The 16764-nt window shown below is 34.1% G+C and overlaps 1 protein-coding gene across 3 annotated transcripts in view; it reads right to left on the bottom strand.

Moving 5' to 3' along the window:
* Nucleotides 1-16764, bottom strand: part of NELL1 (neural EGFL like 1) — an 855798-nt gene that overhangs the window by 312213 nt on the left and 526821 nt on the right. For all 3 annotated transcript variants that reach the window (XM_074274304.1, XM_074274305.1, XM_074274303.1), the window contains exon 14: nt 5613-5735. In XM_074274304.1, coding sequence (XP_074130405.1) covers nt 5613-5735 — 123 coding nt within the window. The remainder of the gene's footprint in view (nt 1-5612; nt 5736-16764) is intronic.

The following is a 16764-nucleotide window of genomic DNA, read 5'->3' as shown; positions in this document are numbered from 1 at the left end:
CTCTATCAATTCTTACTTTCCCAAGATTCTATTCATTTCTTTGACTTCTTTTTTATTTTATGATTAGATTTATCTAACTCTGAAAGGGGAAGTTTGAGGTCCCCTCACCAAAATAGTGTTAGTGTCTATTTTTCATGTAATTCATTTAACTATTCCTTAAAGAATTTAGATACTATACCATTTGATGCATATGTGTTTAGGATTGATATTACATCATTGTGTTTCCTTTTAGCAAAATGTAGTTTTCCTATTTATTCCTTTTAATTAAGTCTATTTTTTGCTTTTACTTATTCTGAAAACATGATAGTTACTCCTTTTTTTTTTTTTTGCTTACTTTCAGTGATGCAGAATAGATTCCCCTCCAGCTCCTTATTTTTATATATGTCTGTTTCACATGTGTTTCTTGTAAAGAACATATTGTTGGATTCTGTTTTCTAATACATTTTGCCGTCCACTTCTATTTCATGAGTGAATTCACTGAGAACATTTTTTGAGCCGAAATGTCAAGCATTCAAACTGTACTGCAAAGAATGCTGCTATGATGTTTTGGCCTATTGTTTGAACACAAATATGCAGTTGCCTAAACGACTATTTTACAAGGAAGTTACAGTGCTCATGCAGAGGTCAGAGGAAGGCAAGACAAAGATGCTCTTAAGATCTCTCAAGATTTTGATATCAACTATGAGAAACACTAGCATGTTTTCCATCATGATATGGCCCATCAAAAAAAAAATGTGCTATGCTACATGAACAAACAGAATTGCAATAGCTCAAAACAAAATGCACAGATTTAAAGATATTTCCTTCCCAAATGTTCATAGGACATTTCTACTTGATCTATGGTAAAGCTTTATGAGCTCATATTAGTTTAATCAACGACAGTTGGACACACTGTACACTGACCCTGCCATGTTAATGGCATTTTTATTTTTTTGATTATGAAGAACAACAAATGAGTTCATTTCATTCACATTCAGAGTTATGATTACTAACTATACATCCCTCTGTCTTGTTTGCCCTTCTCTCTCTCTTGTCCCTCCTCTAAAGCCTGTTTTTGTGTCTGAGCACTGTTTTTTTATCTCCCCTTCTATCTTTTCTTATTAACCCTTTCCCCTCCATTTTCTCTGTAAAGTAGATTTTAAAAATAGTCGACTGAATAAGCATATATGTTTTTCCCTCTTTGAATGAATTTAGATGTGAGGTTCAAGCTTTGCCTGTCCTTCCTTCTATCATTTCTCTCTCTTACTATAAAAAGCTTTTCCCTAGAGACCTCTTTTATGTGACAGTTTCCCATATTCTTCCTTTGTTTTCCGCCTCCTCCCACTACATCCTTTTTTCTTTCCTATTCACTCCTTTTAAAATCATTTCTAACATGCTTAGCTCATTCCCACAATCTTTTGTTATGTAAGATCCCTCTAACTACTCTAATGATAAATTTTTAGAAGATACATGTGCTATATTTTCAGATAGAAAAGCAAATGTTTTAATATTACTGAGTCTCATAATTTCTCTTTTTATGCTTGTCTTGAGTCTTCTATTTGCATGTCAAATTTTCTTTTTGGCTTTGGTCTTTTCATCAAGAATACATGACATTCCTTTATTTCATTAAATATCTATTTTTCTTCTAAAGCATTTCCCGTTCAGCATTAATTTTACTAGACAGGTAACTTTTGGTTATAATCCTAGAATTTGGAATATCTTTCTGGAATATCATATCCAAATCTTCTCCCTCCTTTAACATAAAAGCTGGGAACACATCAAATAGGTAATTAGCCTAAGTGCTCAGCATTTTCAGATTCAAGTACACCTATTCAGAATTTCAGTCCTCTGCAATAATATTCCTGGGAGTTTTCATTTTATGCTCCCTTTCAGGAGATGATAGGTAGGTGCTTTCAATTTTTATTTTATCTTCTAGTTCTAAAATATCAGGGAAGTTTCCGTTGACAATTTCTTGAAATATGTATTAAGAGTCTTCTTTTTATCATAGTTTTTAGGTAGTCCATTAATTCTACAATTATCTCTCAGTCTATTTTCTATGTCTTTTTTTTTCCAATGAGACATATCACATTTTCTCTAATTTTTCTCATTCATTTGATTTTGTTTTATTGTTTCTTGATATCTAATGGATCATTAAGTACCATTTGCCCAATTCTAAGTTTTAAGGAATTGTTTTTTTCAGTGAACTTTTTTACCTCTTTAACCATTTGGCTAATTGCGTTTTTTAAGGTATTATTTTCTTCATGATTTTTTTTCTGTTTCCTTTACCAAGTTGTTAATTGTCTTTTCATAATTTTCTTCTTTAGCTTTCATTTCTTTACCTAATTTTTCCTCTATCACTCTTACTTGATTTTGAAAATAATTTTTTATTTCTTCTGGGAATCCTTGTTGGGCTCATGTACTATTTAATTTTGTTTTCCTTTGAGGCTTTGCTGGTATGTCTTCTTCTAAATCTATATTTCAGCCTTTTTTTTTTTTTTTTTTTTTGCACTGCTGTTTTCAGAGCTAGTTCTGAGGGTTTGGAAGTTTTTGGTACTTCTAAGACAAAGTGATCTGGAGAGAGGCTAGAAGTCATCTGATTCTGGGTTCTTAAAGGATGTATAGACTAAGGAGTGAACTATTTATTCTCAAAGGATTAGTCAGGATTAGAGATTATCACCACTGCAACAGAGGCTACAAATTGATGTATGTATCCACCATATCAATCCACAAGGATTTTATTAAGGCATGAAAGAATTACATAGGTGGAAGAAGCTCACATAACTTTGTTATAATGGATCCGTGTGGTATTAAAGTAATTTATTTTAGCTTCCCTTCCTTTTTATTTTAGCTTCTAGTCCCACATTTTCCTTAACAATTTTGTTTAGGTTTCAGATATCATCAACCTTGAGGTAAGATTTTTTCATAGGATCAAAGCTTCTTACACATCTCTTATATTTGTTTGTGATAGATAAGATACAGGACTTAGCATATTAACTACCAACAGCTACCAACTTAGCCACAGATCATAAGCAATCGAAAGGGAATGGAGAGATAATCCCCAACCCCCATTACTCAATATTGTCAGAATATGTTGTTCAAAAGCCAAAGATTTTAATACAAAAAGTAGTACGGGGAGATAGTTCAAATAAAAGGTTCCACTTCTCACCATTTAACTCCAACCCCACATGATAGCCAAAATCTGGATATTTAGAACAATTAGAATATTAGCTGGGGATAAGTGAAAGGTGAGCACTGAGTGAGGGAGACCTGAATTTGAATGTTGAATCAAACACTCAGCAGATATGAGACATTGTGACATCACTTAAACATTATTTGCCTCAGTTTTCCCAAATATAAAATAAACATAATTGCTTCTACCCCCTAGGATTGTTATGACTTCAAATGAAATAATGTTTTCAAAATGTTTATCACAGTGCCAGCTACCCTGTATGTACTATACAAATATTATGATTATTATTATGTTACTGAATCAAATTTCTAGTTTTTACCTGTATGTGAGATCATGAAGAAAAAGCCCCATACATAATTATATACTTATGTAGAGTGAGAGAGACTTCAAAATCCATTGACTCTAATCAGTATCTTTAAAAAAATTCCTTTTACAACAACAATTTTTGCATGAAGACCTCTAATGAACATAGGGCCATTGCCTTCCAAAGAATTGTAATCACACTTAAGAAGTGTGTGTGTGTGTGTGTGTGTGTGTGTGTGTGTGTATGTGTGTGAGTGTGTGTGTGTGTGTGTGTGTGTGTGTGTGTGTGTTTTGCATTCAATTATAAATTTTCCTCTATTTGTTCTAATTTCTGGCTTCTGGGCCCAAGTAAAAAATAAAATTGAATAGCTCTGTTACATGACATCTCAATGACTTTTAAAGGCAATTCTTCTATATCTCTTCCAAGTCTTCTTTTCTAAGTCCTTCAACCATCTTTCATATGACAAAATTTTGAGGTCCTACACCAACTGGATGCTTTCCAAATTATCAACATATTTCAAATGTGATCCTATCACAAACGCACAATCTTCCTTTTTTTTTAAACTTTCTTTTTTGGCTGCTATACCATTTCATGAAGAAACATCTTGAACCCCTTGCTCCACCAAAATATTTCATGTACATATGAAGTATGAAGATTAGGAAATCTTAATTTTTTCTTTTATTCCTCCTTTATTTAAATTCTGATAGGTCCTGTAAAGTTATGGGCTTAGACAAAATGATCTCTAAAGTCATTTACAGTTTTACTAATTCTTCTCTATTTTTCCCCTCATTTTTACAAGGATATATGTCCTTTATAGATATAAGCAATTCAGAAAAATACACATAATAGAATCCATGCAAATTATTGCTGTTTTAAGTATTTATGCCTAATGTTATATGTATTAATAGCATTGCTAATATTTCATTAAATCATAAGCTGAGATTAGTATTTTTTGGTTTTGTCCAGAAGTAGGAATTTTCCTGTATAAAACTCTATAATAATTATATTTGGATGGAGAAAGATAAAAAAAAATGAATGGAAAAAAGGGAAAAGGCAAAGGGAAGAAGTTAAGAGAAGGAAAAGAAGAAAGGAGAAAATTAAGGAGAAAAAAGAAGAAAAGACACAAAAGCAATGCCAAATACTTAAGTTCAACTTGATTGAATAAGAATCCCTTCAAGAAAATCTATTTCACAATTCATAAAATTCACAAGGCAAAATCACTTCATTTTAGAATCACAGGGCTTCAAGACCTTTTTTAAGCTAATACATTTCACAGTTCTTTTTGAAAATTCCACTGAGATGAAGCTGATACATATCATAACAGCATTAGAGAAACTGGCAAATAAGAACTCACCAAAACTAGGCACTTAATAAAAAAGATCGTAACATTAGATATTAGGAGCTGCACCACAAATTCATCTCAAAGAAAGATGCTAGTTAAAGGATGAGGAAGTTTGGATGTTGTCAACTAGGGGTTGCTCCCCTTTCCCAAAAAGTATAAAAAGCTTGTCAAATGAATACAGAAAATTTTATATTTTATTTTTTAAAAGTAATATCAATTGAGGAAGTTTTCCTTTTTTTGGTGTACCCATAAAGAGCCATATCAACTCTTATTTTTCATTTCTTTTGTGCAGATGAATGATCAACTGTGAAATTTTATTTCAAATAATCAGTATCAAAAGACTTACTGAAAGTTAACACGTCTGGGGACCAATAAACATTGGGAATTTCTGGCACAGTTAATATTGATATCAAGAAGTCCTAGTTTCAAATTCTGCCTGGGATATATACTATACAATATGGCTATTGATGATACAATGATACAAAAATCTATTACTGTTACAAACAGGATGCTGAGCTGCAACCCGATGTTTTCAAACTGAGGGTCCCATATACCTCTGAGATCGAAGACAGAGAAGGTTTGGAGGTAGACAGTGGGGCTTTTTTTCCAATGGAAATATAGAAAGAAAGGCAACTCAATTGTGTTCTTCACTGCCATACATGTACAAAATGTCAGATAATAAAACAAACTAAAACCATGAGAGAACCTGGCTATCAGAAGTGACAAGAATCTGGACCCTGAGACCCACATTAATCAAACGCGTAGCTCTGATAAAATTGCCCAAACGGTGGACCTACCTCGGCAGATGGTTCCATTGCCCACATAGCCAGGCTTGCAGGTGCAGCTGTGTCCCCTGACGGTATTAGTGCAGATTGCATTGTCATCACAGGTGTGCTGGCCACTACCACATTCATCATGTTCTAGGAGAAGAAAGGAAAAGGAACGATGGACTGCTTTTGAGTAAGAAGTAGGCAATGGTTACATGAATTAGATTAATGAAAAAAATTCTTTGCCAAAGTCCATTTGCACAAATTTCAGTTACAGACGATAGAATCAACAATCCCCCAAAATGGCATAAACAAATAAATACACAAAATGTTCCCAAGGTTAGGCTACCATATTATCCCACCTGGCCTACTCATTTGTTTCAACTGAATATCATTTGTTTCAACCACAGAGTATAAAGGGAGAAAGGAGGTCACAGATTGCCCACCTACCGTAAAAGGTTATTCTCCAAATACTACTCATGAATCCCTTTTTCATAATCCTGGCCAAAGGGAATTATAATAAGCACTGGGCTGTGACTTATGGACTTGGAGCATGATATACTGCCAAAACTTCATTTTAGAATCCATCAGCAGCTCAACCCTAATTTTCAATATAATCCATTTTCATAAGGTTTAGCATTCAACCTCTGGGTTGATGCCTGGGAAGCAATAATATGCTAACAATCATAACATTAAATATTTAAATACTCCATCATTCAAAATCTGCAGTACTGAGGATGGGGTCGGATGGAACAATTTTTTTAAATGCCAGAGAAACTTGTAGAATTCAAAACCAGAAACATGTAAAAAGATCACTCTCAGCCAAATGCTGATTCACCCATTCTATATATCTGAAATAGTAAATCCTTAAAGGAGTGTTTCATAATATAAGCTTGTATAGCACTGGGGATAGATTAGCTTCTTTTTCAAACCTTTAACACTGAAAGCAAACATGGCGGGTTACACAGTATGAATATATGAGCTAACTTAATTGGGATATAAATTTTGAACAATGAACCATCTAAAATTTTATTTCTTAAAATTTAAGAAGAAAAGAAAAATAGATGAGACAGAAATGGAGAAAGAAATAGATGGGCCAACCAGTTAAAGTGGAACTTGGAGGAAATTTAGTTAAGTAATCAGTGGGGAGTGGGAAGACACAGGTGACATTTTTTGGTGTCAGATGAGTGGGTCTAGGTAGTCCTGCCAGCAGAAGTTGGACCATGGCCCAGAAAGTCTGACACAAGCTGTTTAGTACAATTTAATTAGCTTGCGTTGAGTGCCAGATGTGCCGTAAGAATAAAGGGACAACAACAAAACAGTTCCTGCTCTCAAGGAGCTTATATTTTACAGCAATACAAATTGTGTTTCACAACTTCAGAGGGTAAAGAAGTATAGTGAGGGTGGTTATCAGGGAAGCAGACCTTTCACACAAGTGTTCTAGTACAAAACCCATACTAAAACTCTGGGAAAGGGAAGCAAAATATTTTAGTAATGAAGAGTCAAAATTTTAACTAAAATCCCCAAAACAATTGCATTCATTTTAATAGGAAGAAAAATTATTTATAAGGGACTAAATAAATGGACTATATAGAATGGACTAAAACTCCTTGGAATAACCCTCTGGATGATTGGATGATTTCAGAGAGAGGCTACTGAAGTGAGTAGAACAGGAGAACATTGTACATAGCAACAATAAGATTATTTCATGATCAATTGTGATGAACGTGGCTCTTTTCAACAATGAAATGATTCAGGCAGTTCCAATGGCCTTGTGACACAGTCATTTGCACCCAGAGAGAGGATTGTGGGGACTATTATAACTTTTTTTGTTGTTGTTTGCTTGCATTTTGTTTATTTTCTCATTTTTTTCTTTTGATCTGATTTTTCTTACACAGTGTGATAATATAGAGATACATATAGAAAAATTGTACATGTTTAACATATAATGGATTACTTGCTATCTAGTGTCAAGAGTGGGGGGAAAAGAAGGGGAAAAAATTGGCAACACAAGATTTTGCAATAGTGAATGTTGAAAACTATGATATGTTTTGAAAATAAAAAGCTTTAATAAAAAAGGAATAACAATCTGCTTCATTATCTTTTATTTTAAACATTCCTATAGAATAATAATAAAAAGATTAAATCAACAATGACATTTATTTTGATCACACACTATGTGTTTGATAAAGGCAAATCCCTCCTTTGCAGATAAATATCAGGATAATGCTACAGGTGGACTGCTGGTGTAGTTAGTGGATTGTAAACAAAATAAGAATCTAGCATTGTGATAAGGCAACCTAAAGAACTAAGCTGTGTTAAGGACTACTGTGAGAGAGACTTAATTATCAGAATAAGGAGAGAGACTTGGTCAACTCCAGTATGGCAATAATATATTCAGAGTGCCATGTGGAGTTTATAATATGACATTTTAGGAAAGACAATGACAATCACGAGAAGCTCAAAGGAAGGGTACCAACGTAAAAAGAACATTTAACACTACGGGATTCTAGGATCAACCAGTTTTAAGTCTGGAGCTGGAAGGAACTGAGGGTCCTCCGTTCTAACCCATTCTACAAATAGGAGACTGAGCGACTAGCTTAGAGTGGTGTAAGTAGTTTCAGATATGGAATTTGAACAAGGACTCCTGATATTTGAACAAGGACTCCTGATTTCAGAAAATTGATCAAAGGGACTGGGAAAGTTTTTTCTGGAGGAGAAAACAAAGGCATTTTTTTTGCATATAAGAATGGTTGCCACATTGAGAAGAGACTAGATCAGTTACTTATACACAGAAAACAAAAAAAAATTAGGTAGAAATTACAAAGAATTCAATTTGGGCTTAATGTGATGGTAAATGGGCTAATGGGAGTTGGTTTCCAAAGACAGATAGACTGATTTGAAAGATCAGAGGTTTGCCATCCCTAGAGTTCTACAAGCTGAGATGAGAAAGCTATTTTTCAAATGTGTTGTAGAGAAGATTCTAGTTCATATTGAGATTCAACTAACTGAAATCTGAGGTTTCTTCAGAAACACAGATCCTGTGATTCTGTGAAATGTCATCATCTCAGGATGAAAGCAGAGCTGTTTCAGGCAAAAAAAAATGTCAACTCAAGGTGAAAGGACAGTGGGTGAAAGTGGGTACAAGTACTCATTGTTTCTGACAAAGTCATTTTTTGCATTGGGAACTTCCAGAAGACTGGAGGGTCTTGAGCTCAGGGGAAATAGAGAGTAATAAAATATGAGTGGTGGAAAGCATCCCTTCTTTGACTGATTTGTATCACTGAGACCTTTGAGGGCAAGTCAGAAAAACCAGCTGAACCAAAGATAAATGAGATAATAATGGTGTTAGAGAAGCTTTACAGAAAAAAATGTGTCCATGCAAAAGGTACAAAAAAAGATGGAGAAAGGAAAGGGGACTGAGAGAATCATAAATTTAAATGTGAGAGGCACCTAACAAGTTAATCCTTTCATTTTGGAGATGAGAAAATTAAGACACAGAAAAGTTAAATGACTTATCCAGAGACATAAACCTGAACACAGTTAAATCAACATTTCAATCCAAGTCCTCCTCACTCTGAGTTAAACAAACTATGCTCTCTATCATCCTGCCTCTTAAGGAGGGAAAGAGGTTTGTTGGGATGATCACAACTTAGTAAAAAGCTAAATATGAACCAGCAATATAGTGTTTTAACTAAAGGTCAAAGGGTAGATTTATCCATTCATCCATTCATTCATTCATGAAATAATTATGAAGCATTTATATTCAAGAGGAAAGGCAGATGGTTTAGTGAATAGTCAATCTTGAAGCCCGACTTTAGTTCATGTCCTAACTCCAATCAATACTGAAAATCATTTAATATTTCAATAATCTAAGTTGTCTCCAACATTACGAGTTATAGAGCAGCTAATGATTTCAGTCCACCAATAAGCCTTTTAAATGCCCACACTTTAATACCAGGTACTCTATTAAATGCCACAGATATAAAGAAAGGCAAAAAACAGTCACTGTTCTTTCTGAGCTCATGGGCTAATGCAGGAGGCAAGATGTAAACAGGAAGTAGAGGTAAGAAAGGAAAGTTTTTCAGACATGGGGAATAGCCAGGTCCCTGTAATAGTAACATCTGATGGACCACACCACATGCAGAGAATTTTCTCCATTAAGACCTACTCAAGACATCCAACATCATCGGGGTGATACCTTTGTTAGAAATCTATCTTGATGATACTCAGTAGGATTTTTGAAGAGAAAAGCAGAATTGTAGTTTTGAAGGAATATAAAATAAGTTAAATATCCATGGAAAAGATTTGGAGAGAGCCTCTGCTCTACCATTAAATGCTGTCTTGTAATCAGCAAACAACAAAAATTGTATCTCCCATTAAATGATTGATCACTGATAGAGGAATAATAATGAGCTTAGTAGGTTCAGATTTTTACATATAAATAGTGAAGAGTAAAATTAACATAAATTCAAAGAAAAGTGAAAGATAAGAAAGTGTGTTTTGTGATTAATTGAAAAGTTTCCCCTTAGCATGTTCAAATGGGCCATCAGTGCCTAAATGTGGGAAATATAGAAATGAAAAGATGACAAACTCATCTTTGGTTAATTGTATAAATTCCCAAGATGTGGTCTGCTGTAGAGCATTTTTTGAGATAAAGGTGCTTTATTTTTGTTGGGGGACAAACCTAGCATTATATGTTTCATATAATATAATTTCAAACAGACTTTTTAATCCTTCTAAATGTATTTTGCAGATTTTTTGGTATAAATGCATGTGACATTTGGTCAAAGGTTCTGATTTCTAAATCTATATCAGTATATGATTTATGTCATGTATAATCATCTTTATATTTTCATAGAATATATTTATATTAATGATCTCAACATTATTGCTCTTTCTTCTTCGGGAAAAAAAGTTATTGTCCCAATGTGGAAATACATGTCACATTGTTGAAGATAGAACCTAACAGAAAGAGTGGCTAATTTATTGCAGTTTTCCATCTTTTTGTTTTCTTCTTTCTGCTGCCACATATAAATGCTTTTAGGATGATGAGAGTCATTTAGGTCACGCTTTCCCCAAACTTATTGTCCAATCTTTTATATCACAATGCTGTCTGTTGGCTTCTTTTATCCTCTTCTGGGGTATATGACAAATGACTTTGTATTAAAATCTGACATTGCCCTTGGCAGCCATTTCTCTCTACTTGGCAAAAAGATCATGTATTTTCTGGCTAAGATAATTTCTGTGCTCTTTTGGCCTCCTTTAATAATAATAGCTAGCATTTATATCGTTCATTCTATGTGCCAGGCAATGTGACAAGTGCTTTACAAATACTGTCCCATTTGGTATTCACAGTAATTTGGAGAGATTGGTGTTATTATTATTCCCATTTTACTGTGGAATAATCTAAGGTAAACAGAAGTTTAGTGATTTGTCCAATATCACACAGCTAATTAGTATCTGAATCGGAATTTGAATCCAGTTCTTCCTGAATTCTATCCACTTCCCTAATTACTTCCTTTTGTGGCTTTTCTATCACGTTGGTTAAATTTTTGCCCTGATTGGTAAAACTGAGTTTGCCATCATTTCTGTATTTCCCACATTTAGGCACTGATGACTCATTTGAACATACTAAGGGGAAAATTTTCAATTAATAACAAAACACACTTTATCTTTCACTTTTTTTTTTTAATTTATGTTGACTTTATCCTTGACTCTAGGTTCACGACCTACACATAAAAAATATGAACCTACTAAGTGTATTATTCCTATATCAACAATCAATCATTTAATTTCTGTAAAAATAGACCTTTATGTGTGTGGGTGAATGTGATGTTGAGAAAGCTTCGCAATTTCTTATATCCTTGAATTAGTTTCAAAATAAAATAACTATGATATGCAGTCATGAAGCTTTTGAGTATACTATGTCTTTAGCATCATTTATATATTCCAACATATTTTCACCATCTTCACTTTGGTCTAGTTTGGCATTAGTGTCACCAAGTCTAAAAGCTTATATTAACTTGGTTTAGAAAATACTGTTGATTTCTTTTATGGGCTTTTTTCAATTAGTAAGCAGATCATTTCTTTATTTCTATATCCTTTAGAATAGATATTGGTACATAGACTATAATTATCATTAGACTGCTTTTCTAGTCCTTCATACTAATCAGGAATATTATATGATGAGCAAATAATGATGGTGAACCTTTATTCTGATATCCCATCACTGAATTAGAATTCCAATATCATGTGTACATTCACTCATGCAATTCACTTCAGTTTAACCTCAGAGCTAGATACTCAACAGTTTCAGTGCTTAAGATGTTCAGTAAACATCAGATAGACCATTGTTGCTTCCTAGCTGCCTTCCCAACAGAATATCAATCAATACAATATAAACCAGTGGTCCTCAAACTTTTTATATAGGGGGTCAGTTCACTGCCCCTCAGACTGATGGAGGGCTGGACCATAGTAAAAACAAAAACTTACACTCTATCTCTGCCCCTCAGGCCATTTGCCATAAGCCGGCGGGCCACATCTGGCCCCCGGGCCATAGTTTGAAAACCCCTGATATAGACAACATGGAAAGGCAACAATCTAGGTTGTTTCAGCAGTCACAATCATACTTCTGCCCAAGAATTACCTTCATCCTTCTAAAAGAAGAAATTCATCAAAAAAAGGACTTTATAAGGGCATACAACTGCCATTGTGCATAGAGTACCAATCCTAGATTCAAAAGGACCTGAGTTCAAATCCAACTTCAGATACTTACCAGCTATGTGGCTCTTGGCAAATCACTTAACTATGATGGTGGGAAAAAAAGACTTTATAGCTAATATATCAGAAACCAGAAAACATATGTATAGTTCCTTTTTAATATCTGGGTTGAATCTGTGGAAGTGATGACAAACACTCCCAAAGCAACTCCACTTATCCCTTCTGTCACTCTTACTCTACTGGGTCACTTTTCCCCCCACATAATAAATATAAGTACATATCTTAATTGCCCTTCTCCACTACCCCCTCTCCCCCAAAACAAAACCAGACCAGAATTCCCTTAAAGCAATAATTGTGTCTTCTGTAGTTTTGTGTTTCCTTTGACATCATCACACAAAAGTATGGAGTGGGGCTGAAGGAGAAAGAGATAGGACAGGGCAGTACATTATTTCTGAGACAGCAAGAATCTTCAAGGTTTAAATTCCTTATTTTTTAGATGGTTGATTGATTTGCCTAAGGTAATAGAATAATCCAATTTGTGTTTGTCCCTATATTATGCTATAGGACACTCTCGATTAAGAATGAATGAATGGATAAATACAAACTCTGGAAAAAATGTGTTCATACCACTGAAGTACTTCTTCAATTCTAAGTAGGCCTGTCTTTGTTAAATTTATTTTGGGGTTCTCCTACACAGTTCTGCTAATCAGTTCCAAGAATAAGCTTGGACACCCAAAAATACATTATTTTCCTGTTTCTATATTCAAATGCCTTGAATAGGTACATTTCTGAATGAGACAGCAATCTATTTAAAATGAACCCATAGGAACCATTAAAGATAACCAATAAGAAAGAGAGGGCATGCTTCCAAGGATCCAGAGCAATACTTTAAACACTACATACCTTTTCTAAAAAGAGAACTGACAGCATGAAGCTCTTCCAACTGTACGCAGGCCTGAGCACATCAAAAAGAATTTATTTTGAATAGTTCTTTACATTCTAATATCTGGGAGCTAGTCAGAACACAGACATGTATGACTGGCTCCTTCTTTCCACTCACTTGTCCTAAGAAAATTGAATCAACCTGTCCAACAGGGCGGCCACTAGTAATTACCATTTTCTTGGGAACCAACCGTTTTCTTAAGTGGTCCATCCAGAGCTCTGTAGAGCTGAGTGAAACTGTGACTGTCACTAGCTACAGAGATGAAGTATCTCTGGGCTGAGATGCCTTGCTAATGAATGACTTCCTGCATTGCTAGATCACATCACAGTGCTAGGTCTCAAACACAGTATTATTTGATTTTTACAACATTCCTCTGACATCAGCAGGAGAGGGGTTTTAATTCCCCCACTGCAAAAATATAATAATAATAATTGCAAAGAATCATCATTTTGAAAACTGAGAGAGGCCTTAGAGATTACTTGCTCACAGAATTACAGATTTAGAGTTGGAATGAACCTTGTAGATAAGTGATGTCAAATTCAGAAAGAAACTGGAGGCCAATAATCCATACATAAGGACTCCTCTGAGCCTCATTGACTTAGTTTTAAAAGGTAATATTACCTCTGCTTTATTATATTTTTATTTTTGTTACATATTTCCCTATTACATTTTAATCTGATAGAGGTGACACTTGGGAGTGTTGCATCCTCACAAAACCTGTGTGTTTTATTAACACTTCTGTTGTAGATCATTTAATCCAATGCCTCATTTTTCAGGTAAGGAACATGAGAAAAAGAAAAATTAAATGATTTGCTGAGGTCAACCAAATTAAAACTTTGACTATCTGACAGCCAAGAATAACGAGGATAAAAATGAACATTATATTTTAAGAAATCATAAAACTGCTCTGATATCTTTTAATCAGAAGGAAAAGTGGGTATAAGAAGAATCTGAAAAAATTCACAAAATGAATATTCCTGGGAACATCAAAGCTAAAATCCAGAATTTACAGGTTAGGGATAGTAACACTTCAAGCAGTCAGAAAGAAAGAATTCAAGTATCATGGAATGTCAGGAAGATAGATAGATATAGATATAGATATAGATATAGATATAGATATAGATATAGATATAGATATAGATATAGATATAGATGATATAGATATAGATGATATAGATATAGATATAGATGATATAGATATAGATGATATAGATATAGATATAGATATAGATTATATAGATATAGATATAGATGATATAGATATAGATGATATAGATATAGATGATATATAGATATAGATGATATAGATATAGATTATATAGATATAGATATAGATGATATAGATATAGATATAGATATAGATATAGATATAGATATAGATATAGATAGATAGATGGATAGATAGATAGATAGTAATTTATCAGTGTAGAGTGGAGCAGAGTAGAAAATTTGGAATATGATATTCCAGAAGGAAAATAATATAGGCTTATATGCTATCACTCAGCAAAACTGAAATAATATAATGGGGGTAAAAATGAATCTTTAATGAAAAATGACTTCCAAGTATTCCTGATATAAACAGCAGAGCCACTTAGAAAATTTAAAGTACAAAGACAGAAATCAAGAGAAACATTAAAAGGTAAAAAAATAAATTACTCGTAAAAAACCAAACAAAGAAAAACTACTTATTTAATATGAAGACAGGATATATGTATCTTCTCTGAACACTATCATCAGGGGTCTCAGAAAGAATCTAATTAGAAAAGATTTGGGAAGAATTTTATTAAGTTACGACAATCTCAAAAGAATAGAAATGGAAGAGAACATCATTTACCAGAGGAGGTGAGAGCAAGGTAAAGGGAAATTATCTCATATTATCATGGTATATGAGTAAATATCAATACAAGTAAGGAAAAATGTGGGAAGAGAAAGCAACACTAGAGTCTCATGCAAACTGGTCAAAGGAAAGAACATATACACAAATTGCAGGGCAAAGAAGTACACTTCACTCCAAGAAGAACTAGGAGAGAGAAGGGAATTTGTGGGAGAGAAGATGAAAGAAAGAATTAATCCTAAGAAAATAAAAACCCTTTAAGAATATACAAAATGTATTTGTAGATATTTTTGTAATGGCACAAATTAGAAACTGAAAAAATGTACATAAATCGAGGAATTACTGGAACACATACACAGTATAAATAGGAGATATTACTACTGGGCTATAAGAAATGATGAAGAGGTTTTGGAGAAATCTGAGGAGGCTTGTATGAAATGATACAGAAAGAAGTGAGCAGAACCAAGAGAACTATTTATACAATGATATCAGTATTGTAAAGACAGATAACTTTGAAAGAAATTGTGATTAACACAATATTGATCATGATTTCAGAGGATGAATGATGAGCATTCCTACTTACCACTTGATAGGGAGTGCAAAATTAGACATTTTTTGGACATGGCCAATGAGGAAATGTGTTTTCCTTAACCATATATATTTGTAGTAGAGATTTTTTTTTTCTTTTGCATTTGCAGGGAGTAGATATTTTGGCAGAACAGGACTTTTTTTCTGATTGGAATTTTTTAATGAAAGTTAATTAGACAATCTCTTAGACCTAATACATCAGTCTCAATAGAATCTAAAATTTACCAGTTTCATTAAATGATTCCCTAAAAATCAGACTTTCCCTGAGAAACCAAAGACTCCTCAAATAACCTGTGTAGTACAATGAAGCCCCACAGTAGTATACTATTTTCCTGGGTATGAGACAAAACAGCAGGATATGAGCCAGTGACACTAGATAGGGCACCTGATGAATAGCCAAGAGGGGAGGGATAAGTCACCATCATTTGCAGGGGCAGATGCCTTTAGCTCCTCTGGTTTTCCCAGACATTGCTACAATATCATAATCTAGGCTCAATGCCAGTACACTGGATAACATCAACTAAATGAAACTATTAGCTGTAAAGAGATGTTAATCAACAGTGGGGCGGCCTCATCCTTTGCTTCTGGCGTGCCTACTCTCCAGAGCCAGTTTCTTAGGCTATATTAAAATAGAGCAGCCTAGTTTGGTCCCAGCTGCTCAGTCCAACATCGCTTAGACTGCAGAGTATGGTCTACTGCTCCAATAGCAACCACATAATCAGTGGAGCAACTACTGCAGGTGCAAATCTATCATCCAGGAGTGTACATTGAGAGTGTTGCCTAAATAGGTACCACATCCATGATGCACCATCCCATAGTCATCAGGATGAGCCTACATAAGCAAGGGTAGCTTATTCAGCAGAACACAACTTGAGCAAAAAAAAATCAACAAATAATAAAAGACCTAGACAGAAAATTTGGGTTCAAATTTCACTTTTGATGTTTATTATCCATGTGGCTTTGGGCAAGTGCTTCATTTCCCTGTTCCTTAAGGATTGGATTAGATGGCCCCTGAAATTGCTTCCATCTCTAGATCTATTATCTTTTTAATTGACTAAAAAGAGAAACATTTGGTTAAGTCTTAGCCCAAATTC

Source organism: Sminthopsis crassicaudata, chromosome 6 (genome assembly GCF_048593235.1).
Source record: "Sminthopsis crassicaudata isolate SCR6 chromosome 6, ASM4859323v1, whole genome shotgun sequence".
NCBI lineage: Eukaryota > Metazoa > Chordata > Mammalia > Dasyuromorphia > Dasyuridae > Sminthopsis > Sminthopsis crassicaudata.
This window is presented reverse-complemented; position numbering and strand designations above follow the sequence as displayed.